The 25,603-nt window shown below is 46.8% G+C and overlaps 2 protein-coding genes across 8 annotated transcripts in view; both read right to left on the bottom strand.

Moving 5' to 3' along the window:
- fbxo18 (F-box DNA helicase 1) overlaps window positions 1–21,759 on the bottom strand; it is a 28,125-nt gene extending 6,366 nt beyond the window's left edge. For 2 of the 6 annotated variants that reach the window (XM_052460266.1, XM_052460269.1), the window contains exons 1-18: window positions 21,393–21,696; window positions 21,031–21,195; window positions 20,386–20,897; window positions 20,127–20,257; window positions 19,866–20,001; window positions 19,595–19,779; window positions 19,426–19,500; window positions 19,249–19,340; window positions 18,725–18,893; window positions 18,399–18,618; window positions 18,140–18,227; window positions 17,966–18,052; window positions 17,693–17,829; window positions 17,509–17,605; window positions 4,620–4,783; window positions 4,421–4,496; window positions 3,986–4,180; window positions 3,707–3,832 (exon numbers count right to left, since the gene is read on the bottom strand). In XM_052460266.1, coding sequence (XP_052316226.1) covers window positions 3,707–3,832; window positions 3,986–4,180; window positions 4,421–4,496; window positions 4,620–4,783; window positions 17,509–17,605; window positions 17,693–17,829; window positions 17,966–18,052; window positions 18,140–18,227; window positions 18,399–18,618; window positions 18,725–18,893; window positions 19,249–19,340; window positions 19,426–19,500; window positions 19,595–19,779; window positions 19,866–20,001; window positions 20,127–20,257; window positions 20,386–20,897; window positions 21,031–21,195; window positions 21,393–21,414 — 2,677 coding nt within the window. In that variant the 5' untranslated portion in view covers window positions 21,415–21,696. Of the gene's footprint in view, window positions 1–2,698; window positions 2,834–3,379; window positions 3,487–3,706; window positions 3,833–3,985; window positions 4,181–4,420; window positions 4,497–4,619; window positions 4,784–17,508; window positions 17,606–17,692; window positions 17,830–17,965; window positions 18,053–18,139; window positions 18,228–18,398; window positions 18,619–18,724; window positions 18,894–19,248; window positions 19,341–19,425; window positions 19,501–19,594; window positions 19,780–19,865; window positions 20,002–20,126; window positions 20,258–20,385; window positions 20,898–21,030; window positions 21,196–21,392 lie in introns of all 6 variants that reach the window. The other 4 variants (XM_052460264.1, XM_052460265.1, XM_052460267.1 and 1 more) reach the window with 4 other exon arrangements.
- Window positions 21,760–21,824: 65 nt separating this feature from the next.
- nudt5 (nudix (nucleoside diphosphate linked moiety X)-type motif 5) lies at window positions 21,825–25,570 on the bottom strand. 2 transcript variants are annotated; one of them, XM_035784365.2, is made up of 10 exons: window positions 25,422–25,570; window positions 24,138–24,234; window positions 23,967–24,034; window positions 23,826–23,875; window positions 23,644–23,751; window positions 23,415–23,510; window positions 23,071–23,172; window positions 22,915–22,923; window positions 22,763–22,816; window positions 21,825–22,606 (listed from the first exon to the last, which is right to left on the bottom strand). In XM_035784365.2, exons 2-10 carry the CDS (start codon window positions 24,186–24,188, stop codon window positions 22,497–22,499), a joined length of 648 nt encoding a protein of 215 aa, XP_035640258.1. In that variant the 5' UTR covers window positions 24,189–24,234; window positions 25,422–25,570; the 3' UTR covers window positions 21,825–22,496. The 2 variants fall into 2 exon arrangements, with proteins under 2 accessions (XP_035640258.1, XP_035640259.2); XM_035784366.2 differs by lacking the exons at window positions 21,825–22,606; window positions 22,763–22,816; window positions 22,915–22,923 and having other exon boundaries at window positions 23,003–23,172; window positions 24,138–24,198.
- Window positions 25,571–25,603: the final 33 nt, after the last annotated feature.

Below are 25,603 nucleotides of genomic sequence, written 5' to 3'. Positions count from 1 at the left end.
CGGGCACGCTATAGGCTGGGTCACTCATATTACCACTCCCATCAACCTTCGTTTGTATCAGGGAATCACAGCGAGACTATTCAATTCCTGCTTATCAAGTCTCCAAAGATTCCTGCGGTATTGGGATTCTCTTGGCTCCAGTGATACAATCCCCTCATGAACTGGTCGACTGGTGCCATCATGGGCTGGAGCCGGTTCTGCCACGCCCAGTGTCTAAAATCAGCGCAACTTGCCACGGGATGTTTTTCTGGGGGCTCGGACGGTGCCCCGGACCTCTCTGCCAATCCCGCGGAGTACCAGGCCCTTCGGGAGGTGTTCAACAAGGCCCGGGCCACTTTGCTTCCGCTGCATTTAACTACGGGATTGACCTATTCCCTAGTACTACTCCGCCCCAGGGACGACTGTACTCACTGTCGTGACCGGAGACCAACGGTATGGACGCCTACATTGGAGACTTCCTAGCTGCGGGATTTATTGTGTCCTTCGTCCTCTCCCTCCGGGACAGGGATCTTCTTTGTGGAGAAGGACAAGACCCTGCGCCCGTGCATCGACTACCGGGGACTCAATGACATAACGGTGAAGAACCGCTACCACTCATCTCCTCAGCCTTCGAGCCGCTCCAGGGTGCCACCATGTTTTCCAAGCTGAATCTAAGGAATGCCTACCACCTTGTGCGGATACGGGAGGGGGATGAGTGGAAGACTACCAGCAACACAGCCATCGGCCACTACGAGTATTTGGTCATGCCATTTGGCCACACCAACACCCCTGCTGTGTTCCAGGCTCAGGTAAATTATGTTCTCCGCGACATGTTGAACCGGTTCGTCTTCTTGTTTTGCACTCCCTTTTCTGGTGCCTTTTCCCTTTGTCATATTTGTTTGAAGATATAGGTCGTGAGAGGTTAAGATAAATACTAATTTGTTTCAAAATGGTGCGGAGCTCTAGCAAAGCACGTCTACTCCATAGCACGCTCTCTAGCACCCCGAACCGGTTAGTCTTCGTCTACATTGATGACATCCTCATCTTCTCCCGCTCCCCCCAAAAACATGTGCTCCACGTCCGACAAGTTCTTCAACGCCTCCTCGAGTACCAGCTGTTTGTTAAGGCAGAGAAGTGAGGGTTCCATTCTGGGGCACATCATCTCCGCTGGGTGTGTCCAGATGGATTCCGGGAAGGTGACCGGTGGTGGATTGGCCCCAGATAACCAGATGTTCTTGCTTGCCACCCGGGCTCCTGCCGGACCCTGGCTTTTGGTGGTCCACCATGGTCCCCGAAGTCTCCGCATTTGTCGCTGCTTGCACGGTGCACAAAACAAGACTCCGACAAGCTCCGGCTGGTCTCCTCCAACCTCTGCCTGTCCCTCACGTCCCTGATCTCCCTGGACTTTGTCATTGGTCATCCCCAATCTGATGGCATCAGCGCCATCCTGACTGTGGTGGATCGGTTTTCAAAAGCCACCCACTTCATTCCTCTCCCTAAACTACCCTCTGCCAAGGAGAAGGCACAGCTCATGGTGCAGCACATCTTCCGGATCCATGGACTACCGGTCGACATGGTCTCTGACCGGGGCCCTCAGCTCGTTAAGGCTTTCTGGGTCATTGGCCAGCCTGTCCTCCGGATTCCACCCCCAGTCCAACAGCCAGACGGAGCGAGCCAACCAGGATCTGGAGACTACTATACGCTGCCTGGTCTCCCCCAACCCCACCTCCTGGAGCCAGCAGCTGGGGTGGGTCGAATACACCCGAAACACTTTTCCCTGGAATCAGCCCCCGCTTTTCCCAAAGAAGGAGGAAGAGATCATCATTCCCTCTGCCCAGATGTTAGTCCACCACGATCGTCGTACCTGGAAGAGAGCCCGGTCGGCCCTCAAGACCACCTCCAGTTATCGACCACAAGCAGATCACCATTGGACCACGGCTCCCCGGTTTATCGTCTCAGGTATGGCTATCCACCCGGGATCTGCCCCTCCGGGTTGAATCCCGCAAACTCTCCCCCCGGTTTATAGGGCCATTTCCCATCTCCAAAATTATTAGCGCATCTGCTGTTTGTCTTCTGTTGCCCAGTACCCTTCATATACATCCCACCTTTCATGTGTCCAGAGTTAAACCCATGTCTCACAGCCCTTTGTCTCCTGTTTCCATCTTTCCCATAATCCCCTGTGTACCTGTGTTCTCTTTTCGTCTTGTTTGTCAAGTTCACCAGCATTTGTCTCATCTCCTGCTTTTCCCCAGTCTCTTTTTCTCGCCCTCCTGGTTTTGACCCTTGCCTGACCCATCTGAGCCCGCCTGCCTGACCATTCTGCCTGCACCTTTGCCTCAACTCTGGATTACCGACCTGTGCCTGACCCGACTCCTGAAGTCTTGTACCTTTCCCACACTACGCTGGCTATCGACCCCTGCCTGCCTTGACCTGTCGTTTACCTGCCCTGTGCTGTAATAGACAGTGTCACTTCGACACAGTTTGCATCTGGGTCTTACCTTCAAACCTGATACACAAACTTTGTGAATGAACAGGAATTCACCATCAACTACAACTGCTACAGTTGGCTAACAGGTCTGACTGGTTAGCTGTTGGTGGAATGTGGGCCATCCTTTTAGAACTTCTGCACCCACACCTGTCTGAAATGATCAGGTCTGGTTGAGAGACATTGCACATCGGAATGTGGTATGGTGGTAGGGAGGAGGAAGTGGGGCCTTACGTATTGGAGTGGCAGCTTGCACATGGCGAGGGGCCAGACAGGCATGATGTGGTTATGACACTCCCGCACGGAGCAGCATGGGGGCTGTCCCTCGGTCAGCAGGGCGCTGGTCAACTCTGTCCTCAGGAAGTACTCCTGGGGAACAACAGGAAGTTAAAGGGTTAACCATGGGAGGAGTTACCACCAGCCTATGGGAGGAGGCTTTCTCAGAACACAAATTCAATTGGAACACATTCACTTGCACAGTTACGTGCTCATTTGCGTCACATAAATGTCACCCAAAGAGGTATGAGGCTTTCTCAGAATTACATTACCACAACATCCTGCTTCAATGAACAGCTTGTACATTTCTCTGAGAAGGTGCTTGAGAAATAACAGACATAAAAGACAGAAAGAAAGACTGGGAATAGGAGAGAGTTAAGTAGAGCGAAGGAGTGTTAGAGAAGTGATGGAGAGGATCATGGGGGGGCAGTGGGGGTGGAGTAGAAGAATAGAGAGAGAGAAGTGAAGAGGGATGAGTGTAGTGGAGGGGGTCAGTGCCAGAGGAGGTTGCTGAGGGGAAGACGACTCATAATAATGGCCTGAATGGAATCAAACATGGTTTCCATGTGTTTAATACCATTCCAGCCATTATTATGAGCCGTCGTCCACTCACCAGCCTCCTGTGATCAGTGCTCTCACCCCAGCCAGTGTGAGGATGTTGGTGATGTTCTTGGTGATGACCAGAGAGCTCTTGGCCCGAGTCACCGCCACATACAGCAGGTTCCACTCATCGTCTGGGACGTCACCTAGAGGACGAGGGAGAAAACAGTGGAGTCAGCCACTAACATACATAAGTCGCTCTGGATAAGAGCGTCTGCTAAATGACTTAAATGTCTAAATGTCTTAAAATACATTAACCAATGTTCTGATTTGGCGTAGACCGTAGACCAATGCAAACAGTCATTGGCCTTAGATAAGAGTTGGTATTTGGATATGGTTTTCTTATGATTGCACACACACACACACCTCCTGAGCAGCTGGAAAGTCTAGGTAAGTTGTGGGCGGCACAGGGGACCTTAGCAAAGTCATCAGTGATCACCACCGTGTCAAACTCCAGACCCTTTGACTTATGGACTGTCCCCAGGATAAAATCTAAGAGATAAAAGAGAGACAGCAGGGGAAGGTTGATACGAATGAGAAAGATCAGACTCTAATACAGCAATTCATAACTCTGTGTCTGTAGTGGTGAGTGTGTGCAGGTGTGTCTGTACAGTGTGTGTGTACAGTATGTAACTGTGTGTGTACCTGCGTGTTGGGCCTCTCTCTCTGTGCAGCCGTAGAGACGTTCCACCAGCTCAGGGATGCGGCTGTTGTATTTCTCCACCATGGAGAGTTTGCCCTCCAACTCACGGTCCTCTGTTTTTTTAGCGTAACTCTTCAGTCCAAAGTAGCCCCCCAGACTCTGCTGGGTGAACTTACGGATGAAGCTGTCCTTGATGCCTAGAGAACAGGGAGAGAAGGAGAAGGGAGCATGTTTAAAAAAGGAGAGAGCTCGTTACACTGCAGAGTAGAGCTAAACCTATTGACACAAAAGACCCTACCAATAAAACAATGAGCATTGAGAGAGCCAAGGCAGGATACTGTCTTACCAAAAACAGACGTCACATAAGTACAACATAGTAATTCACTTGTATTAGAATTGCAGAACTGAGGCAAGGGGCAGTGTGTTGCGCCACTCACCTCGAGAGCGGTTGTTTTCTGGCTGCATCAGAACCCAAATGTCCATGATTCTTTTCAGGCCAAAATTCTCCACCCCCTGGAGTGGAAAATACATGTCTTACACAAGACCCAAACACGTGTGTGTGTGTGTGTGTGTGTGTGTGTGTGTGTGTGTGTGTGTGTGTGTGTGTGTGTGTGGGGGGCGTGTATGGACACTCACCCCTACGATGTGCAGCCTACAGCGGGGGTTGGCATCGGTGAGTCTGACTGCTTGGTCGAACACGGAGACGTTAGAGCGAGACAGCACTGCTAACTTACCCCGGCCAGGACTCAAACCTGTAGTCAGGGGACGCAGTGAGTCCACAGCCTTACCCCACACACAGCCTGTGGATGGACAGACAGACATGCACATTAAAGAGCAGGTTGCACTATATATTTCCACAAATCTAACAACGTAGATTGATGATATTCCACCCAAAACGGTCTTTATGCAAAAAACGTAATATATATATGCATACACGAACCGCACAGCAGCTGTATGTTAATTTTTATTGTTATTAACAACAAATCAATATAGAAAGTACATGAGGTAACAAGTATACAGTGGGGCAAAAAAGTATTTAGTCAGCCACCAATTGTGCAAGTTCTCCCACTTAAAAAGATGAGGCCTGTCATTTTCATCATAGGTACACTTCAACTATGACAGACAAAATGAGAATTAGGAATCACATTAGGATTTTTAATGAATTTATTTGCAAATTATGGTGGAAAATAAGTATTTGGTCAATAACAAAAGTTTCTCAATACTTTGTTATATACCCTTTGTTGACAATGACAGAGGTCAAACATTTTCTGTAAGTCTTCACACGGTTTTCACACACTGTTGCTGGTATTTTGGCCCATTCCTCCATGCAGATCTCCTCTAGAGCAGTGATGTTTTGGGGCTGTTGCTGGGCAACACAGACTTTCAACTCCCTCCAAAGATTTTCTATGGGGTTGAGATCTGGAGACTGGCTAGGCCACTCCAGGACCTTGAAATGCTTCTTACGAAGCCACTCCTTCGTTGCCCGGGCGGTGTGTTTGGGATCATTGTCATGCTGAAAGACCCGGCCACGTTTCATCTTCAAACAACATGAGTAGAGAAGACAAGAGGAATAAAATTCCAGATAGAAGCGGGTCTTCTTGTGAATTATTTTATCCAGTTGGATCTTAAAAAGTATTATTTAAGGTAGTAAAGTCCAGAAAAATTCAGCCCACCATTCTCATAATTGTTCATTACAACAGTTTTCCTAATGTAATGTGTACGGCTTCTCCACAGAAAGTTGAAAAGCATCTGGTCTATCTCCTTGCTTATTTTACTGTCAAGATATAAAGATAGAGCGCCATATGTTAGTCTAGAGCGGTGGTTCTTAACCTGGGTTCGATCGAACCCCAGGGGTTCGGTGAGTCAGTCTCAGGGGTTCGGCGGAGGTCAAGACACACATCCGACTCATATGATTTGTGATGACACGCCCCGCTTGGCAATCATTGGCTGCAGGTGATCACGCTACATCGCTTGGCCCATCTGTGCTGCAGGGAATTTGGTGCGCTCAGTCGTCGACTTTTGACTGTCGTGATGGTACGTCTTGTGATTTCTTTCTTAATATTTGAATCCCTTCATACTTACTATGTCGAGCAAAAAAGAAAGTGGCCGGAGGAATATGTACAATATGGATTCACGTGTATAACGGAACGTGATGGGAGTCAGCGTCCTAACTGTATGATTTGCATTGCCAAGTTGAGCAATTCTAGTCTAGCACCGGCAAAACTAAGAGAACACTTCCTTAAGCTGCATGGAGATGGAAAATACAAGAACACAACGCTCTCTGAATTCAAGGAGAAGAAAGCCAGATTCGATGAAAAGGCTACTCTCCCTGTTCTCGGCTTTGTACCCATCAACAAACCGATCCTCACAGCATCTTACGAAGTTGCTTACCTGATCGCAAAGCAGGGGAAACCACACAAATCATTGGTGAACCACTCATAAAACCAGCTGTGTTGAATATGGCGAATATCATGCTGGGAAAAGAGGCTGAAGTTAAGTTATCCCAAATTCCTCTTTCAAATGACACCATCAGCGATAGAATAGAGGACATGAGCAAAGACATCTTGGCTCAAGTAGTTGCAGATCTGATTTCAAGCCAGGCAAAATTCAGCCTTCAACTCGACGAGACCACAGACGTTTCCAATCTAAGCCAGCTTGCTGTATTCGTGCGCTATGTAAAAGACGGCGTGATAAAATATGTTTTATTTTGTAAACCTCTTACAACAACAACTAAGGCAGCCGATGTGAAGAAAGTTGTGGATGACTTCTTCAAAGACAAATCTTTCGTGGGATATGGTTTCTGCAGTTTGATCGGACGGAGCTCCAGTCATGCTGGGAAGAAAGTCTGGTTTTGGTGCGCTACTGAAAGCCGATGCACCACACATCATTGTTACGCATTGTATTCTAAACAGGCATGCGTTGGCAACAAAAACCTTGCCTCCAAAACTGGCAGAAGTATTAAAAATTGTAGTGGAATGCGTGAACTATGTGCGAACTAGTGCTCTGAGGCACCGCATCTTCAGTGAGCTGTGTAAAGAAATGGGCTCTGAATTCGATGTACTTCTGTACCATTCTAACGTTCGGTGGTTATCCCGGGGACAGGTGCTGAATCGCGTTTTTGCCGTGCGTGTGGAATTAGCCCTGTTTTTGCAAGAGCACCAACATTGACATGCAGTTTGCTTCAAAAATTCTGAGTTCATTCTCATTTTAGCGTACATGGCTGATATCGTCGCAGCTCTCAATCATCTCAATCAATAGATGCAGGGCGGTGGTGTCAACATGATCTAAGCGGAGGAAAACCTGAAGGCTTTTTAAAAAAAGCTACCGTTATGGAAACGATGAACAGAGAACGATAACTTCGCAAACTTTCCCCTGCTGGACAACTGTGTAAGTAAGATCGTAGATGTATTTGGAATCGGAGACATTTCTGTACCCGCGGAACTGAAACAAGCAATTGCCACGCACTTAGATGAGCTTGCAAAGTCTCTCGACGGATACTTCCCTACAAGATAGTCCTTTTTGAGGATGCTGGACATTAAAACAAAGAAGGAACAGACTGTTGCGAAAATGACATGAGAGTGGCACTTGCCAAGGTGAAGCTGTGCATTTCTGAACTGGTCTCTGAAAGGCAACAGCAGAAGTCACACTGATTTGCAGTAAATATTCATTATTATGTTTTTGTTTTTGTGTGAAAATCATGTTTTGATGATTTTGTTCTTTGAACACAGTGATGTTGATGCACGGTTCATTTTGTGCACCAGTAAAATATATACCTATGTTTTGAATTTGAAAAAAAATCATATTTTATTTTTCCAGTTAAGAAGGGTTCGGTGAATGCGCATATGAAACTGGTGGGGTTCAGTACCTCCAACAAGGTTAAGAACCACTGGTCTAGAGATACCTTCAGCCTTCAGCCCTTTTAAAGATAAGTCCCTCTGTAGCCATTGATTTAGCTTCTACTGGGGATTTTTAATAAGAGGGTTAAAATTTTGTAAGCCTCTAGACTTCTGATCCTTTGTAATGGTTATGCCTAAATATGTAAGTTCTTCTTTTACTGGAATACCATAATATGAAGGGGTCACACAATTTTGACAGCCATGAGTTCACATTTATTCATGTTAAGATATAGACCAGACGCTTTGGAAAAGGATTGTATCACATTGATCGATATGGGAATTTGGTTAGCATCTTTCAGATAAAGTGTAGTATCGTCAGCCAGCTGGCTTATAATAATTTCTTTACCAGCTATGGAAATACTTTGTACAGGACTCTTATTTAAAGAATTTGCAAGAAGTTGGGTGATTAATAAAAACAGTTAAGGAGAGATAGAGAGGAATTAGGCAAGGTTGTCCTAACTCAAATCTAGGTGAGGTGTCATATTTCAATTTGATAGTGCTGTTACCATTTGCAGTGTTTTAACAGCCTTACAGAAAAAATCCAAAGCCAAGTCTCTCAAAGGAGTGGAAGAGGAACTTATGCTCTACTGTGTCAAATGCTTTATAAAAATATTATGAAGCTATCCTCGGTTATTAGGTCTGAGTAGTCAAGTACGTCTAATACTACTCTGACTTTGTGAGAAATATGTCTGTTCCTCATGAAGCCAGACTGTGTTTCATCAATGATTGCATCCAGAACTTCTTTAATTCTTTTTGCAAGTAGTAAGGCTAAGACCAGGTTTGGCCATTGTTCTTCCTCTCTTACATCTGGGCTTCACAAAAGAAGGTCACGGTTGGTTTGTGGAGTATCTTTCATTTATTTGGCGTGGGCTACGGCCAAACAGTAACTGCAACTGGATCCTTGACTTCCTGACAGGCCACCCCCAGTTGGTGAGGGTAGGTAGCAACACACCTGCCACGCTGATCCTCAACACTGGAGCTCCCCAGGGGTGCATGCTCTGTCCCCTCCTGTACTCCCTGTTCAGGCATGACTCCAACACCATCATTAAGTTTGCTGCTTAAGTTTGATCACCGACAAGACAGCCTATAGGGGGAGGTCAGAGACCTGTCCGGGTGGTGTCAGAATAACAACCTATCCCTCAACGTAATCAAGACTAAGGAGATGATTGTGGACTACAGGAAATGGAGCACCGAGCACGTCCCCATTCTCATCGACGGGGCTGTAGTGGAGCAGGTTGAGAGCTTCAAATTCCTTGGTGTCCACATCACTAACAAACTAGAATGGTCCAAACACACCAAGACAGTCGTGAAGAGGGCACGACAAAGCCTATTCCCCCTCAGGAAACTAAAAAGATTTGGCATGGGTCCTGAGGGTAGTGCGTACGGCCCAGCTGCCTGCCATCCAGGACCTCTACACCAGGCGGTGTCAGAGGAAGGCCCTTAAAATTGACACGGACCCCAGCCACCCCTGTCATAGACTGTTCTCTCTACTCTCTGTTTATCTTATATGCATAGTCACTTTAACTATACATTCATGAACATACTACCGAAATTGGACCGACCAACCAGTGCTCCTGCACATTGGCTAACCGGACAATCTGCATTGTGTCCCACCACCCGCCAACCCCTCTTTTTACGCTTCTGCTACTCTCTGTTCATATATGCATAGTCACTTTAACGATACCTACATGTACATACTACCTCAATAAGCCTGACTAACAGGTGTCTGTATATAGCCTTGCTACTCTTTTTTTCAAATGTCTTTTTACGGTTTTATTTCTTTACTTACCTACACACCTTTTTTTCACACCATTGGTTAGAGCCTGTAAATAAGCATTTCACTATAAGGTCTACTACACCTGTTGTATTCGGCGCACGTGACAAATAAACTGAACAGTAGCCTGTGTAAAGTTGGGTTAATAAACCGTCAATTCGTAAACTCAATCCTCTGTCTGGACAATTGTTCCTTTATGATCTAGTCCGGTCATTACATTGGGGTCAGAAGTAAAAACGTGATAAAAGTTAGCCAGCTAGCTAGCTGACTTCTGTGGCTAGCTACCATAGGTGAGAACGGGGGTTGAAAATGCTTGGAGGGAATCCGAAAGTGAAGGTGGAGGTAGGGGACGATTACGGCGTGTGCATGGATGTCGGAGGATCTGGCCTAGGAGGTCGCAAGGGCGTCCGGAGCCCAGAGGCCGCTTGAGGGAGGACGTTAGAGTGATGGCGGCTGAAGCGGGCATGAGGGCTTTGTTGACTGCTTCACGCGGATTCTGGTGGGCGGACTAGGGGGTGACGTCGACGCAGCGGGAAAAGGAATCTGGGGCTCAGGATGTAAACAAACAAACATGGCGGCGCCCAGTTCCCGGTTGCATCCGTATCAGTTAAGACCCTGAAGTATTCCGGTAAGGCGGATTGGGAAGCTTTTCATGCTCAGTTTGAACTGTTAGCTCATTTTAGGGGGTGGTCGAATGAGGATAGGGCACTGCAGTTGGCTTTATGCCTCACGGATGAAGCTCTGGCCTGTTTGATATTGATTAGCCACGAGGAAATACCTGATTATGGTGCTTTAGTGGGAGCACTGAGGGGCTATGGACAGTATGTACAGCCCGGGCTGCTGCGCCCCGAACTGAGTAATAGACGCAGGCAGCTTGGAGAATCTCTACGGGTGTTAGCTAATGACATTGAGAGCCTCTCTCGGCGGGCATATGCTCACATGCCCCCCTCCGTTCAGAGCGAGCTAGCACAGGACCAGCTGGCTCGTCCTGAGTCATTGCAGATAACCTTGGACAGGGAGCTGGTGTGGGCTGGGGGGCAGAGCAGCCCAGAGCCGGAAAAGCCTGTATGGGTGGCTGAAATTACAGAACTCATTAGTGCTGTGTCACTACAGGCGGCACGAAACACACGCCCTGGTCCCAGGGTCTGCTGCGGTTGTAACCAGCCAGGCCATCTGTGCCAGGTTTGCCACATGTCCCCCAGAGCTCAGGGAAACGGCACGGGGTCCGCATAGACCAGGTAGTGCGGACCCCTGGCTTTCTGTCCCAACCACCATCATCTTCAGGAGGAGCCCGCCGGCACAGACTGGGAAGCAAGGCTCCACTTCCCCCAGAAGCAGACGAGGGCAAGCTGATGGAGCTTGTTGTGGTGGGCCGGACCTGTGTTGGGGACTTTTGATCATGTGCCTGTCACTGTGGGGGGGGGGGCTGCCCTAGTGGTCACTGGGTCCACAGTAACCCTGGTGAGGCCGGATATTATGCCAGGTTGGACTCCGTGTGAACCCACAACTGTGCAGCTCCGCACAGTCACAGGTGAGCTGGCACCCATGAAAGGGAAGGAAATAATGACTGACAGTAGGGGGCAGGTCTGTGCGTTATCCTGTGTGGGTGGCGGCTGTGCAGGACCCTTGTATCCTGGGGTTAGACCTAAATGGGGGCACACTGAGCTTCCAGGGAGGGGCGGCAGTCACCATGGCAGCCCCTAATGTCACATTCACTCAACCCAACAAACCCTTTACTCCAACAGTTAAACAGCAGACACTCATGGCTTGTCCCCCCCCACCCCACCCACATCTGTGTGTTACATTCCCCCAGCTACCTCCACGACACATCCCTCCATGAGCCCGGGCAGCACCAGCCCAGCTACCCCAGATGGGAGAGGAGAGGACACTGTCTGCAGTGAGGGAGATATGGGGGAGGAACTGTGTTTGTCTTGACCCCGAGCAGCAGAAACGGTTGTGGCAGTTGCTGTTTCAATTCAGAGACAGCTTTGCACTGAGGAAGTGAGGAAGAGGTGGGTCAGACTCATCTGGGGCGGCATGAGATCGACACACGTGATGCTCGACCCATCAAGACGCGTCCCCGCCATATCCCGCTGGCACGCCAGGAGGCGGCAGACAAGGCTGTGTTGGAGATGCAGCGGGCATACTTCATCGAGCCCTCAGACAGCCCCTGGGCGGCGCCAGTCGTCATGGTTCCTAAGACGGGGGGCAAGCTTAAGTTCTGTGCGGACTACAGGCGGCTGAATGAGGTAACCAGGAAGGACTCATACCCCATACCACGTATCGATGAGTCGCTGGACCTGGTTAGGGGGTCTTCCTGGTTCTCCTTACAAGACCTCCGCAGTGGCTACTGGCAGGTTCCCCTCTCCCCAGAGGCCAGAGCCAAAACTGCGTTCTCCAGTAAGAGAGGACACTGGCAGTTCAAAGTCCTGTGCAACGCTCCAGCTACTTTTGAGCGTTTGATGGACAGGGTGCTGGATGGCTTCCCCCAACAGCAGTGTCTGGTATACCTCAATGACATCCTGGCCCATGGCAGCTTCATCCAGTCAGCCCTGGGGGAGCTACAGCACGTGCTGGAGCGGGTGGCTGCCGCAGGTCTGAAGCTCCACCCTGAGAAGTTAATTCATGAGGAGAGAGGTGTCGTTCTTGGGCCACCGAGTGGGGAAGGAGGGGATCAGCACCATGGATGACAGGTTGGGGGCTGTCCGAGACTGGCCAACCCTCACTGACCAGCGTCAGCTGAAGAGCCTCCTGGGCCTTGCCTCGTACTACAGGAGGTTTGTACAGAGCTTCTCAATCGTCGCTGCTCCCCTGAACCGCCTGCTGCCGAAGGACAAGGCCTTCACTTGGACAGTGGAGTGTGACGATGCCTTTAACACCCTCAAACGTGCACTGATCGAGGCCCCCGTGCTCACCCCCCCTGACCTCACTTTGCCCTTTATATCCTGGACACAGACACGAGCAACGTGGGCATGGGTGGGGTGCTGGCCCAGGTGGGGGACAGAGTGGTGGCGTACTTCAGCAAAACATTTGACAAACATGAGCTCCGCTACTGTGTCATCCGGGGGAGCTCCTTGCTGTTGTGCCTTCCGTCAAACACTTCAAGTACTATCTGGGTGGCCAGCCCTTTACTGTAAGGACTGACCACTCTGCTCTCCAGTGGCTCATGTCTTTCAGAGAGCCAGAGGGGCAGGTGGCTCGCTGGTTGGAGGAGCTTCAGCCGTGTGGTGTACAGGGCAGGGGCATGCCACTCCAACGCTATATCCCGTTGGCCCTGTACTGCAGATGTCTGCCACCACCGTGAGCAGAGAGGAGGGACGGGAGAGAGCGCTGTGTGCAGAGGAGGGAGTCTGTGCCACTGTGTCGGGCGAGCGGGCCTGTCTGCTGTGAGCTGCAGACTGTCAACGTGGCTGAATGGGGGCAGCAGCAGCAGGGACGGGACACAAACCTACGTGGGTAGAGGCGCAGGTGAGGCCACCATGGGAAGAGGTGACAGCGACCAGAGTTGTGGTCAAAGTTTGAGATGGCGTGCTACAGCAGGCATGGAATGGAGTCAGCTACGGGAGAGAAGAGGTGGCAGGTGGTGGTCCCAAAATTATTGTGGGAGGCTGTGCTCCAGAGTACTCATGGGGGGGGTGGGGACTGGACCCTATGGGGTCACAAAAACACTCTGCCGCCTCCGTCAGGGCTTTTACTGGGGGCAGCACAAGAGGGATGTGGAGGACTTTTGCGCCACTGTGACAACTGCACAGCGAGGAAGGGCCCCCCAGGCCGCTCTCATGCTCAGCTCCAACAGCTCCCGGTGGCGGCTCCCATGGAGAGGGTGGGAGTGGATGTAGTTGGGCCGTTCCCCACCACAGACAGTGGAAACCGCTGGGTGCTCACGGCCATGAACTATTTTACAAAATGGCCCGAGGCTTATGCTCTGCCTGACCAGGAGGCAGAGACCATCGTCGACACCCTGACCGCGGGGATGATCAGCAGGTTTGGAGCTGCAGAGTCCATCCACAGCGACCAAGGCAGAAACGTTAAGTCCCGTGTGTTCGTCACCATGTGAGAGGCTGGGTATGCACAAGACCCGCACTACTCCTCTCCATCCTCAAAGTGATGACCTTGTGGAGCGCTTCAACAAAACGCTTGGACAGCAGCTGGCCATCGTCTCTGCCAAACACCAGCGTGACTGAGACAAGCACCTGCCTATGGTCCTCATGGCATGCCGCTCCGCTGTCCAAGACTCCACCTACTGCCCTCCTCATGCTGGGGAGAGAGATCCACACCCCTGCGGAGATGGCGTTTGGTCGGCTCCTGGATAGGCCGGAGTATGCCCAAAGACTCCAGGACCGCCTGGAGACAGCCCACACCTTCGCCAGAGAGCAGCTGGTGAATGCAGTTAGAGGCAGAAGAGGAACTATGATGGGAGCTGGTCTGGGTCTACAGCCCCCTAAGGAAAAAGGCAGATGCGCCAAGTTGGTCACGGTTGGTTTGTGGGGTCTTTCATTTATTTGGCGTGGGCTACGGCCAAACAGTAGCCTGTGTAAAGTTGGGTTAATAAAATGTAAATTCGTAAACTCAGCCTCTTCTGGACAATTGTACCTTTATGATCTAGTCCGGTCATTACAATACACACACACACACACACACACACACACACACACACACACACACACACACAATTTTCTCCATTTGAATTACATTGATCCAAAACTCATACCAACAATATATGCATCTTTGATGTCACGAATGGAACAGCCTGGTGGTGGTGAAATACAACCGCTGTTTACCGGCATGCAGTTTTGGTCAAAATGCGAGAAGATGGGAAGAAACCGGCTCGTGAGGTTAAGGCGGGCAGACTGGGCCAGGGGAACACCTGGTGCTTCAGTCAAATGCGGGGCTCTATTTCCCCCTAAACGATTGCTACCAACAGTGGAAGAGTGATAAAAAAAAACAATGCCAGCCAGCTAAGGGCACCAGGCCATGCAAAAAACAAACTGGCCCACTTACACATATATAGCATGTGTTTGGAGATGGAATAAGCTCGCTAACGTTCTCTCGCAAGCAAGCTACAACTCCAACAGAATACTGCACGTTAAACAGGGGAAAAAAATTGTCAAAAAACAATCTGATTAATGTAATTGTTTATTTCAAGGTATGCCTCTAATTTTGTTGAACTGCCCGACCTTTATTTCACGATATTACCTGCAGGATTTCATGGTAGCTAATGTTTGTGTTAGCCATTATATCTAGATTGACGGTGGCTAGTGGTAGCACTCAGGTTAGCATGTGGATAGCTATAGCTACCATCTGCCAACAAGAGTTTTAGCCGGTTTGGTTAAAGACGTTCAATATCTACTGTGACGGTGAAGGTTTATCTTGATTTTGTTTAACAGTAGGAGAAATACTGATGTGCTGAACTGCTTATAAGTTATGTGTTTCAAGGCTGCTGGTTGGGGTAAATCAGGGTTGAGTACTGTAGAATGAGATATGCTAAAAGCTTACGAGCTGTATTTATTTTTTATTTAAATTCAACCTTTATTTATAACAAGGCAAGTTAAGAACAAATTTACAATGACGGCCTACCGGGGAACAGTGCCTTGTTTAGAGGCAGAACAACATTTTTTTTACCTTGTCAGCTGGGGGATTCGATCCAACAACTTTTCGGTTACTTGCCCAACACTAACCACTAGGCTACCTGCCACCCCTGTATAAGTGACAAAAAAATGTTTAGCTTAGTGACCAAGTTTTTTTGTTTTAATTTTGTATTACTCATCGATATGATGTCGGTCTTCACCGTCTTATGTGGACAGTGGCTTCACCCCTCGTGTAGTGCTCCCCTTTAGGTCACTTTTCCGACATATCTTCGGTGAAGTAAAATATACAATTCTCCCAAAATAGAAATGTAAAGTGATGTCGTATTGGGACTTTATTTGAAGGATGAAACAAATCAGAATGTTGAATAGCAACCTAATTCTGCAATCTTCCCTTTACAACAAACTGATCTAATCAGAACCAAATAAACAAATAAGAGCATAGTCGTCATGGAACACCATGGATATTTTACCGGCATGTTTACACAATTCAGAAAATCTACTTTAGACCTAGAAATATGAAGTAGGTGGACAAAGTAAACAACATAGTGGGTCACTTTCAGTGACAACTAAGAGCGTTAAAGCGTGAGGATAAACTCCTTTGTTTTGGTCCCATACCTACCCGCTCTAAGAGCAAAAATTGAACCCATGTGAAAATGCTGTGTGAAGGTGTTAGCGAAGTCATTCAACTTGCTAAACGCAACGTAATTTTGCTGAGTTAACCTTCAAAAGGCCCAGTGCAGCCGTTCTTATATATAATTTCTGGGTAACAATTAAGTTCTTTACTGTCATAGTTTTACATTAAAATGGTCACAAAGAAACATACCTTTTAAGCAAATAACTATTTTTCAAGCAGGAATGTTGCTGTCTGAGTTGGGATGGAAGGGCACCAAAGCGGTACATTAACCACAGAGTGGATCAATCCCCCGAGCAGAGTGGTCTAATGGGAGGGATATTTAATCTGAAAGTAGCTGTTATTAGCCGAGAGGTTTGGAACTCTATTTGTTATTATATTAATGTATACGGCCTGGTGATGTTACCAGGCAAGCCGAAACTCCACCCGGGAAAGTGACATTATCAACAAAAATCACAGTAGCAATCTTTCCCCATTCAAAGCTGTGCAGCCAAGCCTGAATTCAAGCAATATGGACACACATAGTTTAAATTTGGATTATAGCTCCTGTCCAAATGTTGTGAATCATATACTCTTTGGCCAGTTTATTAGGTACACCACTTCGTTCACAAAAATGGTTCACTCCTACAGACAGTGAGATTAGTGTCCTTGGATTGCTACATAAAACAGGCAGACAAGTCATTGTGGAATTCAGAGAATAGAATCTGCAAAACGAGTGACCTAAGAGACTTTGAGCGTGGTATGATCGTCGGTGCCAGGCGTTCCGGTTCCAGTATCTCAGAAACAAGAAGTGGCTTTAGTGGGCACGCAATCACCAACAGTAGACAATTGAGTGGGGGGAAGAAATAAAATAAAATCACCTGGTCTGACGAATCCAGGTTCCTGTTGTGTCATGCTGATGGCTGAGTCAGGATTTGTGTCCATGGCCCCATAGTGCCTGGTATCAACAGTACAGGTTGGTGGCGGTGGTATAATGGTGTGGGGAATGCTTTCCTTGCATACGTTAGGTCCCTTGATACCAAGTGAGCAATGTTTCCACTCCCCAGAGAATTCAGGTCGTTCTGGATGTAAAGGGGGGTCCGACCAGGTACTAGATGGGTGTACCTAATAAACTAGCTACTAAGTGTCAACTCCATTACAATCAAGGTTTACTTAAACTTCAACCAGTGAATGCTAGCGATGGCTAGCCATGTTAGCTCTTCTACCAGTCTGTTTTAATGAGTTTTAGCATGCTAATAGAACATTTTTATATTTTATAAGGGGTTATGCAGTAGGTTGATAACGTTATCACCAAAGTATGTTGCATTGGACATTTCAAACAACATTCCCAGCTAATGAGAAAACAGACATGCCATTTAATTTAGAGAATTAACAAGATTGGACTAGGCAACCTTGGGGATAATTTGAATGGGTGCCAACGGCAGATTGAGGAATTTTTAAATCCGTACCCCAGTACGACCCACGTTAACATAGTATAGTGGGCCAGGAAATAACACTGACTTTAATAAATTGTCACTTTTACAGTGTTAACTGTAAAATATCAGCTGTTTGTTGTACAATATGTTACAAAACACAGGAAAACAGATTTGACTGCACCAGGCCTTTAACTGTCAGAGTCCTGTGTTCCTTCACTCACCGTCTTGTTTTCCTCCAACCAGAATCTTCTTCACTTTCTTACACACTTGGAGAATCGTGGCTCCAATGTAGGCAATCTCCGAACCAAACCGAAAGCTCTGAGAAGAGAAAGAATACCTATTCAATACACACACTGAGCTTTTGTGTAGTGAGTATATACCTGAGTGAGGGAGAAGTGTGTGTACCTGGGTGAGGTAGTAGAGGTGTGTGTGTTCCACCAGGTTCAGGGCATTGACTGCTCCTCTGAAGGTATATATCTGCTGATGAGGGTCTCCCACCAGGATCTTCCCACAGTGCTGAGGTAGCATGATGTCCATGATGGCTAAGACACACACATACACACACTTATCACGGACCTGCTAACAGACATGCTATCAGGTGAGTGGTGCCTGGTGCAGGTGTAATGTAGACCCAGGTTTGGTCCAGGTGTGGTACAGTGGTGTAGTTGAGTCGTGTACCTGGAGTACAGTCCTGTGCCTCGTCTATAAAGATGACATCATACTTGTCCAGAGTTGGCCTCTGCAGCTGCCACAGCTTCAGATACCCTGAAAGACATTCAGTAAGGACCCAATCCAAAGACACTGACATATTATTATGGAGTGAATAAGCAAACAGATCGTTTTTGGGCTTACCATCGTGGGTCATGTGGTGTGCGTACTCCCTGGTCTCTTCTAAGGCAACCATTTTGTCCCAGATCCTCTGGGCATCCCTCGCAAACATCTGAAAAATAAAGGCCAGTTTGTTCAATTGTGGAGATGACCGGTGTGTGGCATGTTTGTGTGATTATCGGACCAAAACGGAGGAGAAGTTTGTGTTCTGGAGTGTGAATGTGTGTGTGGGGGATGTTTCTTTGGGAGAAGAGGTGTTTGTGGATTTGGGTATAACACTTACCCTTTTTGCATTGCAGTCAGGCACGGTCATTTTGCCATGTGTGTTTTTGTACGTGTTTGGGACGTGGTTGGGGGTGATGTGTGTGTCGGCCGAGGCCATGTAGGCATTGAGGGTCAGGGTGACCACCTTGGCGTTGACAAAGCCCCCGCTGCCCTTAGGCAGCACCCAGGCCACAGAGAAGGGCTTCACGTTACTAGACAACTTCTTTAGCTCCTGGTACCTGGGAGAGAGAGGAGACTGGGTGACTGATTGAACGGCTTTACTGAAAGACTGACAACAACAAGACATACGGAAAGAAACTGTTCTAGATCGACAGATAAGCAGACCTCTTTCCGACGGCCCCAAAGGCCATGGAGTGGACCGTCCTGCAGTCCACGTTGCTGGGGAAACAGCGCTGGGCCTGGGAAGCCACAGACTTGTTGAAGGCCATGTAGAGGAAGTGGTGGTGTGGCCTCTGCTGGGCGTACCGAATCAAGGTGGTGGTCTTCCCTGTGCCTGGAAGACAACAACCTTTAACCCCTACACTACATCACAGCAGGAACATTCACACATAGGGCACAATCAACAGCTCACAATGTGGGCTTTTTTGTGAAGTGGGGTGGACCATTCGTGTGTGTGTGTGTGTGTGTGTGTGTGTGTGTATCAACTTGAACTACTCTGCAATTGTCACAATATAGAAAGAGTAATCTCATCCTGAACTGATGAACCAGACTGAGCTGAACTGACATGGAGAGGGTGCCCTCTAGCAACAATTCAGGAAATGCTAGCAAAAGTACCAACTCTATATCTAACTTGTTTTCTGTAAAAACACAGCTGTGGCATGATGTTGTTAGTAGTGGTCTGGCGGTACCTGCGAAGGCCATGATCTTGACCACGTGGTCTCTATGGATGTCGTGGTTGAGGATCTGCTGCTGTTCGTGGGTCACCTGAACCTGGGCTCTCCTGGGAGAAAGAGGACTGGGCATGAGACTCAGGTTATTCCTGATTCCTTCAAAATACTTCCTTCCAGAAAGATATCAGTCCTCACCCACTCTGATTGGTTATTGCTGTGGGCAAGGCATTCTCCATCAGGTGAAGGACATAGAAGATGTTGTAGTGCCACCTGGAGTGGAGGAAGGAGAACCATCAATGTCCGCCTGTCTATCCATCTGTTTGTGTAAATCTATCTTTCATCTCTATTTAACTTCCATCTTGACCTGTTGCTGATGTTGATGTCGTTCCTCCTCATGGCGAGCAGCATGGTTGCCATGGCGCTGAGGTACTCCGTGATGGCGCTGGCTGAAGGGAGACAGCCTCTGAGACAGACCACCAGGTCCAGAACATCTCCCACACCGTCACACAGCACCAGCATCAGGGCCATGGCTGCCCACGGGTTAGGGCCCTGACAAATACACACACAGTCCAATCAGATAAGCTCAGAAGTATAATAGTAGTTTCAACCGTGTGTGTGGGTGTGTGGCTACATACCCCCTCGATACCCTCCAATTTGGGGAGTCGGTGTTTAATGCAGGCCTCAGCCTGAGGGAACAGACAATGTGTCCTCACACTCTGTAACACTGACTCAGGCTTCACCTTCTGACTGGGCTTATACTGGGCCATGAACCTGGAGGGGGAAAAAAGAAAGAAAAAAAGACACACACACACACACACACACACACACACACACAGAATAGATCAGAAATGAACAGAAATGGCCCAAAGGAACAGTTTACAGTAAAGAGTCCTTACTCGACTATATGGAGGATGCTCTCCTGGTCGTCCTTTATGATTCTATGGGTTTCCAGGATGGCGTTGATCTCCTTCACGGCGTCGATCTCCTTCTTCGAGTAGCGGTAATACAGCTTCTTCCAGGGCACAAACTACACACAGGGCCCAAAGACACAACTTAGACCCAAAATAATGTATAAATCACATCTATTAACATTTTTACACTAGCTTATCTTCCTAACTTTAACCATAACTTCCTCCCCCTGTCCCAGGCTCTCACCAGTGACTGGGTCACAATGTTCCTCCAGCGTTGGCAGACCAGGCTGACGTTACAGTAGAGGTCCTCAGCAGGCAGGAGGCTCAACACCAGCATCAGCACCTCCTCTGGGAGGTCGTCCACGTGACCCTGGGGATGGGCCAGGCCCCTGCTGCTTCCCAAGAGGCCGTAGAGGGCATCAGGCAGGGCCTCCACCTCCTCCTCCTCATGATGATTCATTAAGGCTGGGTCTGGATCTGAACAGCGTTCAAACTCCTTGTCGTCCCCAAACATGTCTGTTGTCAGCCCCTCCAGATAGTCCACCTTCTCATCCTCAGGTTCCTCCTTCATAGAGGTGGCTAGTGCCTTCTCCTCAATAGTCTCATTTTTGGGGATGAGCTCTCCATTGAGTCCCTCTGTCTTTATGGAACCTGAGCCCTGGGACAGGGCTGCTTTCTGAGGACTTAACACCTTGACCACACTGATCACAGGGAAAAACTTAGTGATCCCTTGCTGCTTCTTGTCATCACGTGCATCTGAGATCCAGGGAAGATGAGAAGAGGGAGTAAAGGGAGGGGATGACAAGGTAAATGATATGTGTACAAAATGCTACATCATCCCTTCAGGTCTCAAGAGTTTAAAAAAGCTAGACACACAAATGTGCAGTACCTCTCTTTCTCTTTGTGGGTGTTCTGGGGTACAAACCCCGGTTGGGGTCTGAGTTGCTGTGCCTACGAGTGACGGAGTGGGGCTGTGTGAGGGGTTGGCTGCCCTCCGGTCTCCTACTAATTTCACGACACTCCTCTGAGTTAAGGTGCCTTCGCTTGGCTTTTCCTGCAACATCACCAGGGCTGTGAGTACAGCTCTACTACACGCTCTCACACACCTTAATGACACCAGTCCTGTGTTATGGGTCAGTACTGAGGAGAATGCGTACCGATTAACGTCGTAGAGTTAAGCATACATTAGAAAGTTACAGTAGTTGGCTAGCTAGCAATTGCCATTTACCATCCTCTGCCAAGCAGCATTACCTTTAGTGGACGACTCCATCATGTTGTTTCAAGAACAGCTGCTGATGTCCAATCTTTCGTTTCCTGCTTTTTCGAAAATAAGTCATCTAAATGTTAGCGTATATGCTACATGCTAGCTAGTGTGAGCAGCCAAACAACCCTACCCGGTATTTGGCTAGCCCGTGTTTATATCAGCTAATGTACAGTGCAAAGTAAAGTTCGCTTGTGGATTTAGCCTGTTAGACATTCACCTTTTTAAATAACATTGAATATTACTGATATAATGTCGAGCATTCGTTGTTGTTGATAACACGGTTATTGGCTACTTGGTTCTTCTTTGGGGAATTTACGGAGGATCAAGTTCAATGTGTTGCTTGCACAGCGCCACCCATTAGTCAGTAGGAGAATAGCAAAAGCCAAGAGGCTGAAAATAAAAGTAGGTCTACATGTTGCTATAAGAATAACATGTTTATTGACATCAAGTTAATTCAATTACTGATAATTGCTAAATAAAATGTGAGGATCATCTGCATGTCAGCCTTATACCAGTAAGGAGACATCTACACCTATGCCTTGGTCTAACAGGGCATTGGTGTGAACTAATGGATGTAAACATAAATGCACAAAACTATTGCCGTTGCGAGTAACATCTTTCAAGGCATATTATTATAACAGTACCTTTTAAAAGTTATTTTACAGTGAAGCTTAGTCATTTGAGTTAGTGAAAGTTAGGAATGTTCCAGTATGTACTCAGTTGTCATTTAGCAATTATATTCCTATCAGTGTAAGAATTTTGTATTATCAGACAGCATGTAATATCACATTAATCACAAATATGGTATCTAATTAGGACTATCCCCACAGGTAAAGGTGCATAAAAGCGGTTGGTCTTGGATAATACAAGCTGTAGGGTAACACTCCATGAATCTCATTGACTGATCCCCAAGACAACAGCTTAAAGCCACAAAATGGCCACCCTGTTGACAGTTTCATCCCTGGCTTAGTCCATATTCGTAGTGTAACAGAGAGACGACAACAAACAAGTTGGCAACCTAATGCCCTCTCCCTCTATTCACATCCATCTAGTCTACTCTCTCCACTTTACTTTCTCTTTCCATCCTTCTCTCACTGTTTGAGCACTCGGAGTTCATTGGGTTTAAAGAAGGCCTGGGACATCCCCATGCCGTAGATGTAAACCTTAGAGTCCACCACAATCTTCTCCTTCTTCATCAGGTCTGTAGGAGGAGGGGGGTTATGCAAATATGATCTCTTCAGGTAATCACTAGCAGAATATAATAACTGTAACAATATGCTTTTCTGTCTCAAATTGGATTCCATTATTACTTAACAATTGTGTTATTGTGAAGAAGAAACTTCAAATCGTTGCTCACCATCAATTTCCCTCTGGAATTCATCAAGAGGTAGAAGAAGAACTTCAACAAATTCTGGAAGTAAAAGAGAAGCCAGAATACAATTTAGTTCAATGTTATTCTAATAGTGGAAAAATAACTGAAAGTGTGATTATAAAGAAAATAATATTTACCTCCATCACCTGGAAACGAGTAAAAGAGGGAGGAAAGCAGAGAAATAAGTACACATTTAGGACAACATGTAAAATACATATCAGCTTGACAATACATAAAAATTTAAAAAATCATAACAGATTCATAACATTCCAAGAGCGTGACCCGTAACTTACCCAGTTGCTGTGTGGGGTTGGTGTTTTCAAGGTCATCTCCATTGATGTTAACCATGACGATCTGTGTGGTGCAGTTAGAGAGGCCAGGGTCCAAGCAGGTCACTGCGAGGTCAGGACAAGAGGGAGAGGAAAGGGGGGGATGAAGGGGAGTTCAAACTTGTAATCTGCTTTGTGTTACTGCCCCACTAGTCACTGACATCATACTGCACTCTCACATGCCCAATGGTAAAACTGGGCACTCAGAAGATCACAGGCATATTGGATTTCTCTTTGCTGATGGAACTGGTACATGGACATAATCTGCCCTGTGTTTTGAGAGTGTGTGTGTGTTCATAAGACCTTACCTGGGGTGACTCCTACCACCTCCCCCTTGTAACCAGTCTCCTCCTTCAGCTCTCGCAGAGCAGCAATCTCTGCACTCTCACCCTTGTCAATCAGACCTGAGCAACAGCAAAAACACCCATAGACAGCAAACACGGATATCAGAACACAGCAGGCAAAATACAGCAATGACAGGCCTACATACACTGCATCTGAACAGAATTTTGAGATGTGACTGTAAACCCATGTCACCTGCAGGGAACTCTAGGGTACAGCACCCTATTGGTGGACGGAACTGCTTCACCATGACAACACAGTCTTTGTGGAGGGTCCTCTTCAGAAGGGCGATGATTCCCACACCTGGAATAAAACACAGGAATACATTTCTATAATGTCACTGCTTATCCATCAGTATGAAATGTATGTACACACACCATCTGCTGCATTGGCCTGTCTGGTTGTCCTTTTCGTAGTCTCCCAAGTTCTATTGAAAGACAAAAATGAATTGTAAAATGGAGAAGGGAAAAAAATGTGTTTATCAAAAATCACTTATGGAACTCTGAGCTCTTCCATACCTTGTGTTTCCAACAGGGTCCACATAGGTGGTCTTCTCAAGTTTCAACCATTTCCCAGATGCAATGACCTGAAGAGAATACCGTTGAGTTATGTGATATTCCTAACCTTAGAGCCTCTTGTGATAGGCATTTACACCACACAATGTGCATGTTATTGTATAAAATATCTACCTCCTCTTTTACAACGTTAGGTATGGTTGTCGATTTGGGAGGGCTGCTCATCTTTCCAGTACTGTTCTCAGGGAAATGGATGGAGGATTTAGTTTGTCTGCCCAAATCCAGAAATGTTTTTTATTACGTTCATGAGTTGATAATTAAGAGGTATATGCAATGCAGATAGTTATACATAAACTTCATGGCAATTGCCTGCAACCAATACTCCACCTGTGGAAATGGTTCCAATCATTTTTCCACCATTCATTTTTCCCCATAGGGGATTTTACAATCCCTTAAAATAAGGGCTGGCATGACATTTTGATCAACAAGGTGACTTTTGTTAATATAGTCGGCTTTATTTACTCTGATTCAAAAATGCTAGTTAACATCAAAGTAGACATCTTGCAAGACTCCAAATCCCTTATATTGATAAACATCACTTTGTCTGAGAGAGATTTACACAGTTATCAAGACACAAAACACAACAGACCAGAAACACAGCCCTTATTTTAAATGTTTCTAAAATTCCTTACAGGATAAATGAAATGATAGAACAACTATTGGAACCATTTCCCTGTTTGACAGCTAGGTTTTATGGGTATTATGACTCATACTCTGTGGTACTCTATGATTCGGTTTGGCACCAAGGTAATTGTGTATTGTCCATGACAATGAAAATTGTATATTCTGAATCAGGGGTGGATGGAGAATATTTACACCCTTTTTAATAGGTAAATTTTTCATTGTTACCTTTTTTAAATTCGGATTTCAATTTAAAACGATTTTTTTTTAGATTAAAAGAATATACCATGCTTGGTTAAATAGTTATTGACGAGAAGCTAATATCTCACATACAAAACTAACATTTAACTACCAGCTCACTAAAATGTAGGTTAAACAACGTTAGTTTTGAGAAACCGCACAGAAAACCGGTAGAGCAAGTTGATGTGGGTGGGTATAATTTGTGGAACGTTCCAACAGGAATCCGTTCCAAAAACTTCGTAAATAACAAGGTTGCCTAACTTTGCAAACTAGTTAGCTATACCAAGTAAATGTCTATTACAGCCTGATTAATCAGACTACTAAATTAGCTAGCTACCAAGCTAATAATTTCTCCACACCATTGTCAGGGAAGTTTCTGATGAACTTTAAACATCCTTCACCATGGAGAGGAATTTAGTCCGCTAACTCATTCCTAGCAAAATCCCACATGCTGTTATGTAAATATTCTTAAAACATATCAATATATATTTTTAAAAGCATAGTTACTTCTAAATTGGATACATGTGCAGTACTCACGTGAAAATGAAGTGGGTTTAGCCACAAGTCAAGTTAAAGAAGTGAAGACTCCCTGAGGGGAAAAAAATGAAAGCCCCCAACATTGATCACGCCTACGTGTGCAACGCAAAAATAATCTCCCTCTTCTGAAAAATATTATAATACATTAGAGATGGTCTACAACCATTCCAGATAACCTAACC

The sequence above is a fragment of the Oncorhynchus keta genome, chromosome 13 (assembly GCF_023373465.1).
Source record: "Oncorhynchus keta strain PuntledgeMale-10-30-2019 chromosome 13, Oket_V2, whole genome shotgun sequence".
NCBI lineage: Eukaryota > Metazoa > Chordata > Actinopteri > Salmoniformes > Salmonidae > Oncorhynchus > Oncorhynchus keta.
Note: the sequence above shows the minus strand (reverse complement) of the source record. Positions and strands in the feature narration are given on the sequence as shown.

Bases quoted from the DNA above. Each gene is read 5' to 3' on its own strand.
- nudt5 (XM_035784365.2), bottom strand. From the start codon at position 24,188: ATGAGCAGCCCTCCCAAATCGACAACCATACCTAACGTTGTAAAAGAG. The intron at 24,035-24,137 runs GTAGATATTTTA...TATTCTCTTCAG, and splicing joins CTAACGTTGTAAAAGAGGAG to GTCATTGCATCTGGGAAATG. The intron at 22,607-22,762 runs GTGAGCAACGAT...CTCCTCCTACAG, and splicing joins ATTCCAGAGGGAAATTGATG to ACCTGATGAAGAAGGAGAAG.